Source organism: Ceratotherium simum, chromosome 40 (assembly GCF_057802395.1).
Source record: "Ceratotherium simum simum isolate JZ-2026a chromosome 40, ASM5780239v1, whole genome shotgun sequence".
Lineage (NCBI taxonomy): Eukaryota > Metazoa > Chordata > Mammalia > Perissodactyla > Rhinocerotidae > Ceratotherium > Ceratotherium simum.
The window spans coordinates 1,581,576-1,594,789 of NC_141939.1; the positions used below are offsets into that span (position 1 = coordinate 1,581,576).

The following is a 13,214-nucleotide window of genomic DNA, read 5'->3' on the forward strand; positions in this document are numbered from 1 at the left end:
GAACGGTCTTCTAAAGAGTAAGCTACTCTAACACTCCTGCTTCAAACCTTTCAAAGGCTGCTGACTCAATTGTGAAACGATCTTTGTCCTGTGGTCCCCAGGCCCTGCGTGACTGGCGAGGCCCCCGTCTCCCTCTCCAGCCTCTTTGTACACCTCTTGCGCCTCATGAGCCCCCCTTTAGCCGCACTGGCCCCTTCCAGTTCCCCAAAAGCACAGAGCTTCCTCTCACCACGGGACTGTGGGGTATGCTGCTTCCCTCCCTAGAACCTTTTCCCTTCATTCTTTGCCTGCCCAACTCATATTCATCCTTGCAACCTCAATTTACATGCCCCTTCCTCGTAGGCCTTCTAAGACCACACTACCTCAGATTGCTTTCCTGCCATCTTTCTCTCTCTCTCAGCTTTTCTCTTGATCAGAATGCCTTTGTCTTGAAGTAACAGGGCCTGACTCACCCTGGCTTAAACAATAAGGACATGTGTAAGCTTACATTATTTGGAAGTCCACAGGTAAGGTGAGCTTAAGGGTCATCTTATTCCAGTGGCTCCAGCTCCATTTCTCTGAAGTTCTGTCAGTTACACTCTGTGCTGTGGCTTGATCCTCAGAGAGCTTTTTTCTCGTGGTAATAAAATGGCTGTAACAGTTTCTTGCCTTAAGCTCAGCATTTTTCAGAGGAAGAATAGAGTTGCTTTTAGGAGCTTCACCATAAGAATGAGGGAAATCTGTTTCCCAGAAGCCTCTAGCAAACATGTTAAGGATCTCCTTATATCTCTGGCTTAATTGGAACTCATTCACATTCCTCAGTTAATCCCTGTGGCAGAGAATGTCTCTTATTGAGTGGCTTAGATCTACCTGTCCCTGGGCCGGCCCGGTGGCTTAGCGGTTAAGTGCGCGCACTCTGCTGCTGGCGGCCCGGGTTCAGATCCCGGGCGCGCACTGACGCACCACTTCTCCAGCCATGCTGAGGCCGCGTCCCACATGCAGCAACTAGAAGGATGTGCAGCTATGACATACAGCTATCTACTGGGGGTTTGGGGGATAAAAAGGAGGAGGATTGGCAATAGATGTTAGCTCAGAGCCGGTCTTCCTCAGCAAAAAGAGGGGGATTAGCATGGATGTTGGCTCAGGGCTGATCTTCCTCACGGAAAAAAAAAAAAAAAAAGATCTGCCTGTCCCTGAACGCTTCACTGTGTCAGGGGAATGGGATTGCCTTGATGGCCCTAGACCAGCTTCTCAAAGTGTGGTCCCTGGAGCAGCAGCCGCAGCAGCACCTGGGAGCTTGTTGGAAGTGCAGTCCTTCTGGCCCCACCCAAGACCGACTGAATCAGAGACTGGGAGTGGGCCCACTCATTGGTGTTTTAGCCAGCCCTCTAGGTGATTCTGATGCATGTTAGAGTGTGAGAACCTCTGGCCAAGACTAATCAGGCTCCAGCCCTGGAGCTGAAGTTGCCCCTCAAGTGTTCGACGCTGGAAGGAAGAGTGGCAGAGTGGGTGTTTGGGGAGACGACCACAGTGACCACCCGACCTTATAGCACTCAGCACAGTTTGTAATTGTGCGTGTGTGTCATTGTGTGTATAACCTCTCTGTCCCCACGGCACTCTGAAGTCTTCAGTGATAGGCACTCTGTCTGCTTTACCACAGCAGCCTTAACGCCTAGCATGGTACCTGTTTGGTAAGTGCTCAGTGAGTTCTTGGTGGAAAAATAATAAAAAGAAGGTATCCCTTATGCCTCTTGGGTCTGTAATTCTGTAATCAGTTGGTTCTGTTCCATTTGTGTTTCTCTCACAGCTGGGGGTGATGTGTGTGTGCACGCCTACCTCAGTGGGCAGCCCCCTGAGGAATCTCAGCTAAGCATGCTGGCCTGTTTCCTCGTCTACCACTCAGTGCCAGCACCACGGCACCTGCCGTCTATAGGACTAGAAGGTAATTGTATTTCTAAATCCTCTCTTCAATGCTTGTATTACTGACTGACTTTATGTTTTTAGTTTCTTGGTAGGAGGAATTTCTAGTGAGCTATTTTTCTCTAGTTAGGTTTTTGTTTTCATTCTTGTTTGAGTGTTATTGTTGAGAACTTTTTTTAGAAAAAACTATGAACTTTATGCATGCATAAACTTTTATTTATATTCAGACAAGGATGAGTTCTTCTTCACAAAGCCCAAAATACTAGAATATACTAATAAACTAAATGTTCATATTATTCTTTCTGTTGATTGATTTTTATTAAAATTATTTTATTTTATGGGTTTTCAGTTTGGGTTTTTTTCAATCACATTATCTTAATTAATATTATAAAGCTTTAAAATGAACAGGTACCTAATTTTGTATGTGTTTGAATGTTTTTATAATAGAGAGTTTAAAATATTAGCACCTGACTATATGTTTCAGAATATGGAATCAGATACAAAGTTTGTCCAATAAGTTGAATAATAAAATATAATTAATTCTAAGCACCGTTATTTATTTATATCACTTTCAAATCGTTGCCCCTTAATTGAGAGTAGAAAAAATATTTTTGAGAAGGGCAAAGATTGCTCCATTTAATCATTTAAACCTAAAGTTTAATGACATTACTAGTTTATTGCTATTTTGAAAACCTCAGATAAAAATGCACTATCTAGAGACTTCTAGTTATGACCATGATGGAATTGCTTATATTGGACATAAAACAACTGTTTAAAGGAATTGGTAGCAGCCGTGCTGGCAGGACTTGACTGAGGGGCAGCAGTCCCTAAGAGAAGAGAGCCCCAGTGAGGAAGCTGCGTGTTTACTCCGGCTTTCCCCTGGAGGCATTTGCCGCTTCACAGCACGAGAAGTAGAGCCCCAGCAGACAGCAGCAGTGCTCCTACTGGACAGAGGAGCCGGAGGTTGGGTTCATGATTGCCCGGGAGCCTGCCTGGAATTTGTGGAGCAAAATCTCAGATAGGAGGGAGCAATAGGAATAATAACTCAAAAACCTGGATGCACTTTTCACTTGAGGCATTTACCAAATCTTAACCTCCACGTGCACAGGATGAGACCTGAAGAAACCTAGCTAAAAGTGTGAGCGCAGATTTCAGCAATCGCACCGTGCAAAGGAAAGAAAGGGTAGAGTTCCAGGCTCGCCAAGGTGAAGTGGCTGTGGTAAGCATCCAGCCATTCAGGTAAAGCCCTAGCGGGCCCAAGCTCTGTGAGTAAAGGTAAAACTGAAGTGGGCAAAACCTAGTATTAGCCTAAAGCAGGGTCAAGGAGACCTGCTTGCGTTCTGCCCACCTGACAGAAGAAGACTCAACCTTCTCAGGAGGAAGAAAACATACCCAGCATCTCTGCGACTTCTAACACACAATATTCAATAGTGTTGAATAAAAAATGAGAAGATATAACAAGAAAAAAAGATATTAGAAACATGCTTATATGTGATCCAGATATTGGAGTTATCAGACTTGGACTTAAGATGACTATGACTAATATTTCCAGGAAAATAGAGGAAAAGATAGAGAATTTCACCAGAAATCTAGAATCAATAAGAAAGAGGTAAATGAAAATTCTAAACTGAAAAATATAATTGAAATTAAGAATGCAGTATATGGATTAAAAACCATATTAGAAATAGCAGATAAGTGAACTGGAAGACAGGTGTGTAGACAGTAAACAGATTGAAGCATAGAGAAAAAAATGGATGGAAAATACAGAAAAGAGTATGAGACATGTGGAACACAGTGTAGAGGTCAAACATGCGTGTAGTTGAGATCCCAGAATAAGAGGAGGGAGAAGGTGAGATAGAAGCAATGTTTGAAGAGACAGAGGCTAAGAATTTTGAAAAATGGATGATGGACATCAACCTACAGTGAATCTTAAGCAGTATAAATTTCAAAGAAATCACACCTAGTCACGTAGTAGTCAAACTATAAAAATAAAAGAGGAAAAAAATTTAAAGCATAGACTTCCTTTTCTGGCCAGGATAGAGTAACAGGGATCTGATTTGCTCTCTTGCCTGAAGCAAAAAAACCTGGACAATGCGTATGAAACAACGGTGTTTGAAACATTGTATATCAGGCAGTGAAGAACAATGATCCCTGTGAGATGAGAGACAAATGAGATAAAGCCTATGATTGCCCCGGCTTACAGCCTTGAGGAAGTTTTCAGACTAGGGTAAGGAGAGAGAACCCAGGCAGAGGCTGGAAGGCTCCTTGAATTGAGGTGACAGAGCTGAGAATACAGGGAGAACAAAGGAGCTGGAGTTTCCAAGATGGAGTGTCACAGAGGAGAGAGCTACACATAGAATGCCAGAGCCCCCTCAAATGTGAGAAGAGTACTTAGTGATTACACATGCATGTGAAGGTATTATCTGAGGCTGAGGGAAGAGCTCTCTAAATGGAGTAGAGGGTGCATTACCAGTTGGTTCAAACAGTGCCTATTCCCACAACTTCATAATTCAAGGAGCGTTAGGTCGAGTACTGTGAAGGGTTTGGCTCAGTAATGGGAAATATTGAGCCCTAGACTAAAGAGCATTCTGATCCTACCTAACAAATCTTAAAAGCACAGCACACAAGAATCAAACTGTTTTTCAAGTAATGTAATTATATTCTAGAACAAAGCTCAAGAATATAGAAATACAAAATATCCACCACTTAACAAAATAAAATTCACAATATCTGGCATACAAAGAAACAGGAAAATATGACCTAAAATGAGATGAAAAATCAATTACAACTGATCCAGATTAGATGTTAGAATTAGTAGACAAGGACGTTAGAACAATTATTATAATGCTATTTGATATTTCAAAACATTAAGAGACATAGAAGATATAAAAAGACTAATTGAAGTTTTGGAGATGAAAACTACAATGTCTGAAATGAAAAATACACTGAATGGGATTAATGGCATATTAGACATTGCATAATAAAAATTAATAAATTTGGAGACATAGCAATAGAAACTATCCAAAATGAAATTTAAAAAGAAAAAAAGAATTTTAAAAAAAGGAACAGGGCATTAAAAATGAAGTAAGTTGTGGGACTTAAAGCACCCAATTTACATGTGATTGGAGTCCCTGAAGAAGAGAGAGACATGAGGGGGACAGAAGAAATATTTGGAGAAATAATGCCTGGAAAATTTTTAGATTTGATGAAAACTGTAAATTCAAGAAGTTCAGTGAATCCCAAGCCCAAGAAACAGGAAGAAAATTACATCAAGTCTCATCATAACTAAATTGCCCCAAACTGGTGATTAAGTCTTAAAAGCAGCCAGAGGAAAAAGACATGTTACACAGAGAGAAACAAAAATAAGAGTCATAGCATATTTCTTGTAGGAAACAATGCAGGTGATAAATTAGTGGAGTAACTCTGTAAAGAACTCAAAGAAAAGAAAACTGTCTAGTTAGAATTTTATACTTAGCAAAAATATCTTTCAAAAAAGGATTGTGAGCTAAAGCCTCTTTCAGACATACAAAAACTGAAAGAATTCATCACCAGCAGACCTTGGAAATGTTATAGTAAGTCCTTCAAGCAGAAGGAAAAGAATATCAGGTGGAAATATGGATCTACACAAAGGAGTGAAGAGCATTGGAAATGCTAACGTGTGTAAATATGCAAGGTTTTTTTCGTAATCTTTAAAGACAATTGACTGCATAAAAATGATAATGAACTACAGGGTTTATAAAATAGGAAAGTAAAGTGTATGACAATAGCAGCTCAAAGGCCGGCAGTGGAGAAATGGGAGTACTGTTGTAGGGCTCTTATGCTCTGCGTGAAGCGGTGTGATCTCACTTGAGGGTAATCAATCGGTGATAAATTCAAGATGTATACTATAGGTCATAAAGCAGTCACTAAAATAAGAAAAAGAGTTAGAACTAATAAGCAACAAGTGAGCTACAATAGAATCACAAAAATACTCAATCCTAAAGTGGCAGAAAAAGAGGAAAAGGGGGGACAGAGAACACATGAAGCAGATAGAAAACAAATAGCAAGATGACACGTTTAAACCCACTGTACCACTCATCACACTCAATGTAAATGGTCTGTTAGATTCCAGAGTGTATCAGAATGTCGGAGGTGTTTTCATATCTTCTTGTATGTATTTGTTCTCTGTGGTTGGATTTTGCGAGGTCTGGGGAGTTCTGGGGAGTAACAGTTAAATAGGAAATTTGTCCTAATTCCTGGTGAAGCTTATTAAACACATGTATTTCATGCTGACTGGCAGAGCCCAATCAAAGGAAACACTTAGGAGAAGTAGCTCTCTTCCTCATATTCTGTGCATCAGTGGAACTCTTGTTTTGTGTTATTTGTGCCTTTATCGGAAAGCCACTTGATCATGTCATGAGACTCTCCTCTGTCCATCTTCCTGGAATCGTATGACCCACCTGTACCTCTCTGCTGTCTGCACGGCTACTAGGATGCTTGCTGTGGCTCAGAGAGTCATAGGGATCGTATGTGTCTCTATGTTGACTGCCGGGGGAAAGGGAGCTGTGGATAGTGCGTGTGGTGGGGATGGAGGCACACAGGAAATGATGCTTAATAGAATTTTTAGGTAATACACTTCCGACTTCCCTTTACAGCAATGGTTCTTGACCTTGGCTGCACATCAGAATCACCTGGGCAGCTATCAACACTCCAGATGTCCAGGCTGGCTCCCTCTGAATTACTTCGCAATCTCTGTGGGACCAAGGTTGAGAACCATTGCTTCTTAGAGGAAGAAGGGGCATTAGATTAACTTCTCTATTACTCATTTTGACCTTATGTTCTTTTTTTTAGGTAAAGTATTAAGTGCATAGATTTTGGTAATTGAAGATAGACAGGCACATTTATTATATTTAAATAATATGTACAATTAAACAATATTAATAGTTTCACAGTTAGAGGTCACTTTCTGAAGTACAGAATGGATAAATTAAAATTTTATATCAAATCATATTTTACAGTGCATTAGGGAAATTCATAATTTAAATATTCTCTTTGGGTAATTGTTTTCAAAGGGAAGAATGCCAGCTTTAAATATGATTATGTGTCTGAAGCTTCCTTGAAAAAGGCTGTATGGCTGAACTTATCTAGAGATGTGACTTTTCCCTTGTTCCATTTCTTAGGGAGCACAAGCTTTGCTGAGCTCCTCTTCAAGTTTAAACACCTGAAGATGCCAGTGCGCGCTTTGCTGAGATTGGCTCCGTTGCTTCTTGGAAGTCCACAGCCAATGGTCATGTGATCAGCCTGGTGGTGAGCCTACCTTGAAAGGTGACTTCTGCACAGGAACGTGACCCAACAACCGGGCGAAAGAAACATTTATAAGTTTTATAATATAACTAGGGGGAAACGAGCTGCACAAATCACAATGTATGTTAAAATCTAAATGTTTTAAATATTCCAGAGACTCTGTTGCTGTCAGCATTAACATTATGTGATATATAAAAATGAGTTAAAATTTACTTTTGTAAATAAAGTTTTTTGGTGTGTTTTCAGATCTCTCGATGATTGCTTCAGTTTGGAGCTTCAGAGAATTGATCAGTGGGGGCTGGGGTGGACATTCGGTTTTTAGTCTTTCGACTGTCGCTATTCGGGTGAAGTGACTTTATGCTCAAAAATGCAAAGTTTTTAAAGAAGCTCTGTCATAAAGTTTTACTGTCTGCAGCAACAAAAGGGCTCTTAGCATTTCCTAAGGTGTCACAAGCCAGCCCTGGTGGTCTAGTGGTTAAGATTCAGCTCTCTCACCTCCATGGCCCTGCTTCGTTTCCTAGTCAGGGAACCACACCACCCATCTGTCAGTTGTGATACTGTGGTGGCTGCCTGTTGCTGTGATGCTGAAAGCTATGCTACTGATATTCAAATACCGGAAGGGTCACCCATGGTGGACAGATTTCAGTGGAGCTTCCAGACTAAGACAGACTAGGAAGACGGACCTGGCCACCCACTTCTGAAAAAATTGGCCGTGAAAACCCTATGAATAGCAGTGGAGCATTGTCTGATAGAGCGCCACAAGGTGAGAGGATGGCGCAAAAAGACCGGGCCGGGGTCAGCTCTGCTGGACACAGGGTTGCTAGGAGTTGGAATCAACTTGACAGCACTAACAGAAAAGATGTCACAATTATCCTGGCTAAAATAAGTTTTGACTTCCTGTGACAATGCCAGGGATGCTCACAGAGTGATCACCTTAAGGAGGATATTTATACCCTAATGAAGAATCACCCAACATGAAGCCTGCTCTAAACAAAGAAAATATGAAATTTTCACTACAGAGAGGGCATCAGAAATTCTATTTTAAAATGAAAGATAGTCAATTTCCACCCAAGATGTAGATAATGTACCTCTGTGTCAGGGGTTTCTAGAGTAGATGGTGAAAGATGTGTATAAAGGTGTGTGTAGCTTTAAGTTTTCAGTACAAGAGGAAGAAAGCTCCCTGCTGTTCAGCTTCTGACGCATATACCCTGTGCTTCCTGAATGGCCAGTGGGACCAAAAACTGTGCAAGTTGCAAGATCCGTCTAATGATTGCGCATTTCTACATCCTGAATTATGGCGTTTAGCTTTAAAAATAAAATTTAAAGCAAATAAAAATGTTCCATTGAGATTTTGGCAAAAACCCACGTGGCATTTGCTTCTGCAGAGGGGTCTTGCATTTATAAGGCATGCATCTAGAGGCAGAGTGGTTCTCTCTGGATGCTCTGTGTTCTGTCTGTGCGCCTGCCTCAAGGACTGGCTCCTGCGTGTGAAGCACAGGCAAGATGTGGCTGACTGGGGAAACCAGTACACAGTTAGCCATTGATGATTAGTTAGCTAGTAACTAACTAGGTTCCTAGAGATAACATCTCCCTGACACCTGGGTCACTATGGTAATAGACGTTTGAGCTGTTTTTCAGGAATTAGGACCCCTTGTCTAGTTCAGGCTGGTTGAGACCATCAACCCATCAACTGGGCCTCTGCAAATGCTAAATAAATAACCTTTTTGACATCAAGGAGCTAAAACTCCGCTCTCAGATCATGAGGCCACTGCCATTTTGTGAACATGTGTCCTGTGAAGAGGCATGAAGTTTGACCACACTTGCGCAGATTGTCAGTTACCTCACGTTTCCTCACCTCCAGTCATCCATCTACACGTTTCAGACCACCTTGCCCCCCCTACCTCTAAAGATCCCCGAGTCCCCATTTTTGAGGCGTTGGATTTGAGACTTGTTTATCTGCTTCCTCACTTGGCTGCCTTGTGATTAAAACCCTTTCTCCACTGCAATCCCATCGTCTTGGTGGTTGGCTTTCTGCAACGGGCAAAAATGAACCTGGTTTGGTAACGCTGGGAGGGTGAAATGTTCTTCCCTTCACACTTACATAGTTTTTCTTCTAATTAAAAATAAAAGGAAAAAATGGTAGATTATGGAAATTCCATTTGAATCAAGATTTAAAGAACTCAGCATCTGGGCAACTGTTGCTGTCTTCACTTTTGTGAGATTGTGATTTATAAGAAACATATGTATTTGGTCATTCAGATGACCAAATATATTTCTCAGATATATTTGGTCTTCATCCACAGTTTCTGCCTCACAGCTCCCCAAACCCTGGGAATTTCCTGAGCGGTAAGAGGGATGGGACCATCTGTTGTAGTTACAAGATTTGGTCTGTTGTCCTCAGTTCCTGAAAATGCTTCAGGGCCATAAAGGTGAAATGGATGTCTTGTTTATGTTAATGAAGGTGACTTTTGGACCCCACCCAAGGGTGGGGGCTGGTTGTCAGGAGCAACAGCCATATGATCAGAGTGTTGGAACTGTCAACTCCACCCCCTGATTTCTGGGGAGGGGAGGGGGCCTTGAAGTTGAATCAGTTGCCAATGGCCAATGACCTGGTCAATCATGACTACGTAATGAAGCCTCCGTAAAAACCCAAAAGGACAGTTAGTCCAGTGGCCTCTTTTTCAGAGGGCTTCCACAAGCCACTGTGTCGGGCCCCAAGCTCTACGAGGACAGAGCTCCTTTGGGACCTCGCCCTATGTATCTCTTCATCTGGCTGTTGATTTGTGTCCTTTAATCTCCTTTGTAATAAATCAGTAATCTAGTGAGTAAACGAGTTTTCTTGAGTTCTGTGAGCTGTTCTAGCGAATTAATCAAACCCGAGGAGAGGGTTGTGTGAACCTCTGATTTATAGCCAGTCAGTTAGAAGTACAGGTAACAACCTGGGATTGAGACTGGTGGTCTGAAGTGGAGGGCAGTCTTGTGGGACAGCCCTTTACCTGTGGCACCTGATCTATCTCCGGGTAGATAGTATCAGAACTGAGTTGAATTCTGAGACACCCTGCTGGTGTCCGAGAACTGCTTGTTGGTGTGGGGAAGCCTCCACACACACGTTGGAATTGAGTCCAGGAACCCTTTGCAACTTTCAGTTGTTTACAATTTGTATGATTTTCTCTGATTGAAGAATGACTTGGAAGACAGTTATTTGCACACATAGGAACTTTCCTATAGGAGGGAGAACAGTCATTAGAATGTTGTCAACAAAAGCAAAAATCAGGCTTTTTAAGAGGGAGCAGCATAAAAGATGATAGACAGTCTGGAAACAGCGTTGTCTTTATATTTGGGGCCTACTCATAAGCTGGCAGGGAGCAAAGAGGATATTCTGGGCAGTCTGCTCTTGAGAAAACATTCTAGGATCATCAAATCAATTCCAGCTATTTATGTGTTCTCAAAAAGAGAGAGTGTGGCTCTCACCATCCAGAACATTTCAGCCTCTTCAGAGCCATGGCAGGAGAAGAGCTGGAGAAACACATTAGGCTCTTAAATGTTTGGCCCAGAAGTGGCACCTATCACTTCCAGTTACAGCCTGTTGGCAGGAGGTCCTCAAATTGCTCCACCTCACATAGAGCCTCTCCCGTGTATCCACGAAGAGGAGGAGAACCAGATGCTGCTGAGGACTAGTAGTGTCTCACAGTGTGGTTCCTGATTTACTAATCCCCTACATCAATCTTTTCTACTTATACAGGTAGAAATGCATATCATTGCTGCCACAGATGGACATCGTTATATAGCACAATGACACACATACACTCAGATTATTATCGTTTCCCTGATGGACACTGACATCTGTGTGCCTCCTTGAGTGTCTTACAAAGGAGTGAAAGCACGAACTCGGAGATACAGACACCAGGCCTTAGCAGGAAGAGACCATTGGGTTAAGCTCACAGAACTTCCCCTTTGTGCTGCCGAATCTTACTTGAATGAGGCCACTTTCTTACCCTTTGTCTAGAAACCAGCCGACTCCATTGCTTACGGTGAGGGGCATGTCCCAGCTCAGAGGATCTCCTGACATCCCAAAGGAAGCAAGAAGAAGGGGGTCTCTCGTCCCTCAGCTTGTTGATCAGTGTGCAAAACCTATGTTGTGGGAGGCCAGCTTGCCTGTTGGGCAGGCAGGGCAGAGTGTGGGAGCCAAGATCTGGAAGTAAAAGCCAGAGCATGTGGGAGCTGAGGCAGGAATTGCCAGAGGAACAGATTTGTGTCTATTCTGAGGAAAGCCCATGCCAAAGCCGGATCTGAGGGACAGGAGAAGGCCAAAGCCAGGAGAGGGTGTTGGGGGGTGGGAGGAACTGGAAGGCCGTGTACCAATTTGGGATCCAAACCAGGAAGACTTTTTGCCTCCTCCATGCAAGGTTGGGGGCCCCTTTTCTGGGTTTCTCCATCCTCATACTCACCAAATTTTGTGGAAAACACCTCACTGTGTGAAAATGTCCCCAGTTAGGCTATGGGGGAGGGGGGTACAGGATCTTGTCACCTTTGTACCCCCAGTGCCTGCAATTTTCAACCAGCAGTGGAAGGAAGCAAGAGGCGAGGTCAGAGAAACAGCTTCTAGAGGTCCTACCTAGGCTGGAGGCCTCTGTCAGCAGTTACCAGCACCTTGCAGATACCCACACTGCCTTACAAAGGTTCCCAAGTGACTGACTTCTGCTTCCAAGGGCTGGCCAGGTTCCCCCAACTCAGAAATACATTGGTTGCATGCATAAAGATACATGCACCCCTGTGCTCATTGCAGCGTTATTCACAATAGCCAAGACTTGGAAGCAACCTAAGTGCCCATCAAGGGAAGAATGGATAAGGAAGATGTGGTATATATACACAATGGAATACTACTCAGCCATAAGAAACGATGAAATCCAGCCATTTGTGACAACGTGGATGGACATTGAGGGTATTATGCAAAGTGAAATAAGTCAGAGGGAGAAGGTCAAATACTGTATGATTTCCTTCATTAAGTAGTAGATAATAACAACAAGAAACAAACACATAGAGAGAGAGATTGGATTTGTGGTTACCAGAGGGGAAGAGGGGAGGGAGGAGGGCGAAAGGGATAATTGGGCACATGTGTGTGGTGATGGGTTGTAATTAGTATTTGGGTGGTGAACATGATGTAATCTATGCAGAAATAGAAGTATAATGATGTACACCTGAAACTTATACAATGTTATAAACCAGTGTTACTGCAATAAACAAAAAAAGCAAAAATAAATGTATGCACAAAACCTAGTGCGATACTTGGCACAAAAAAAAAAAAAAAAGAAATACATTGGTTGCCTCTCATTACAGTCACAAGCTGCCGAAAAGTCTTTTTTGGTAAATTAAAAGAAAAGTCCCTAAAATCTATCCTTACTTCTTCCCTGTGGATAAGGATGGACTTGCCTGTTCACCGTCTTCTTGCTTTCCTCCGTCTTGTGTGCTTGAATGAAAGTGAGGTTGGGGTGGGGAACAGGGGCTGCTCAGAGGGCAGGACCCTCAGGCCTCAGTGAGGAGAACCCATCCATCAGGCAGCTGCATAAATGTAGCAGAAGATCCCTTAGGGGGCATCTGCCCCTCGTCCTACAGCTGAGACCCCTGACTCAGGGAGGGCGGGGGCTGGTCCAAGGCCGCACCACTCCCCATGACAACCCTAACAGGGTTGGGCTCCCAGAACACACTCTTTCTACCTTGAACCTGGTCCATTACTGGCTTTCTTCCTAGTCCAGAAGACACTCAGGAGGAGGCAGATGAATTGTAAGTTTAGAAGGATGTTGCACTAGGCAGAGTTTATGAACATCTTTAAAAAGCAGACAAATTCACTTTTCCTTTCTCTGTGCATCTTTGGAAAAACAAAGGCCTTTGTGTAATTTCTCGGAAGTAGATTAATTGAATTAGTCTGTGTGTTGCTTTCTTGATCATATAACAACCATCTTAATTTTTTTTTCTCTTTTAGCTAAAAATATTTCTTCTCATTTTGTGGTACCATATCACATAAATAGGAAATT

General features: G+C 42.6%; 1 protein-coding gene across 9 annotated transcripts in view; it reads left to right on the plus strand.

Moving 5' to 3' along the window:
- ANAPC1 (anaphase promoting complex subunit 1) overlaps positions 1-7,427 on the plus strand; it is a 102,582-nt gene extending 95,155 nt beyond the window's left edge. For all 9 annotated transcript variants that reach the window (XM_087426105.1, XM_087426104.1, XM_087426110.1 and 6 more), the window contains 2 exons: positions 1,787-1,921; positions 7,059-7,427. In XM_087426105.1, the coding sequence (XP_087282231.1) occupies positions 1,787-1,921; positions 7,059-7,174 (251 nt within the window). In that variant the 3' untranslated portion in view covers positions 7,175-7,427. The remainder of the gene's footprint in view (positions 1-1,786; positions 1,922-7,058) is intronic.
- Positions 7,428-13,214: the final 5,787 nt, after the last annotated feature.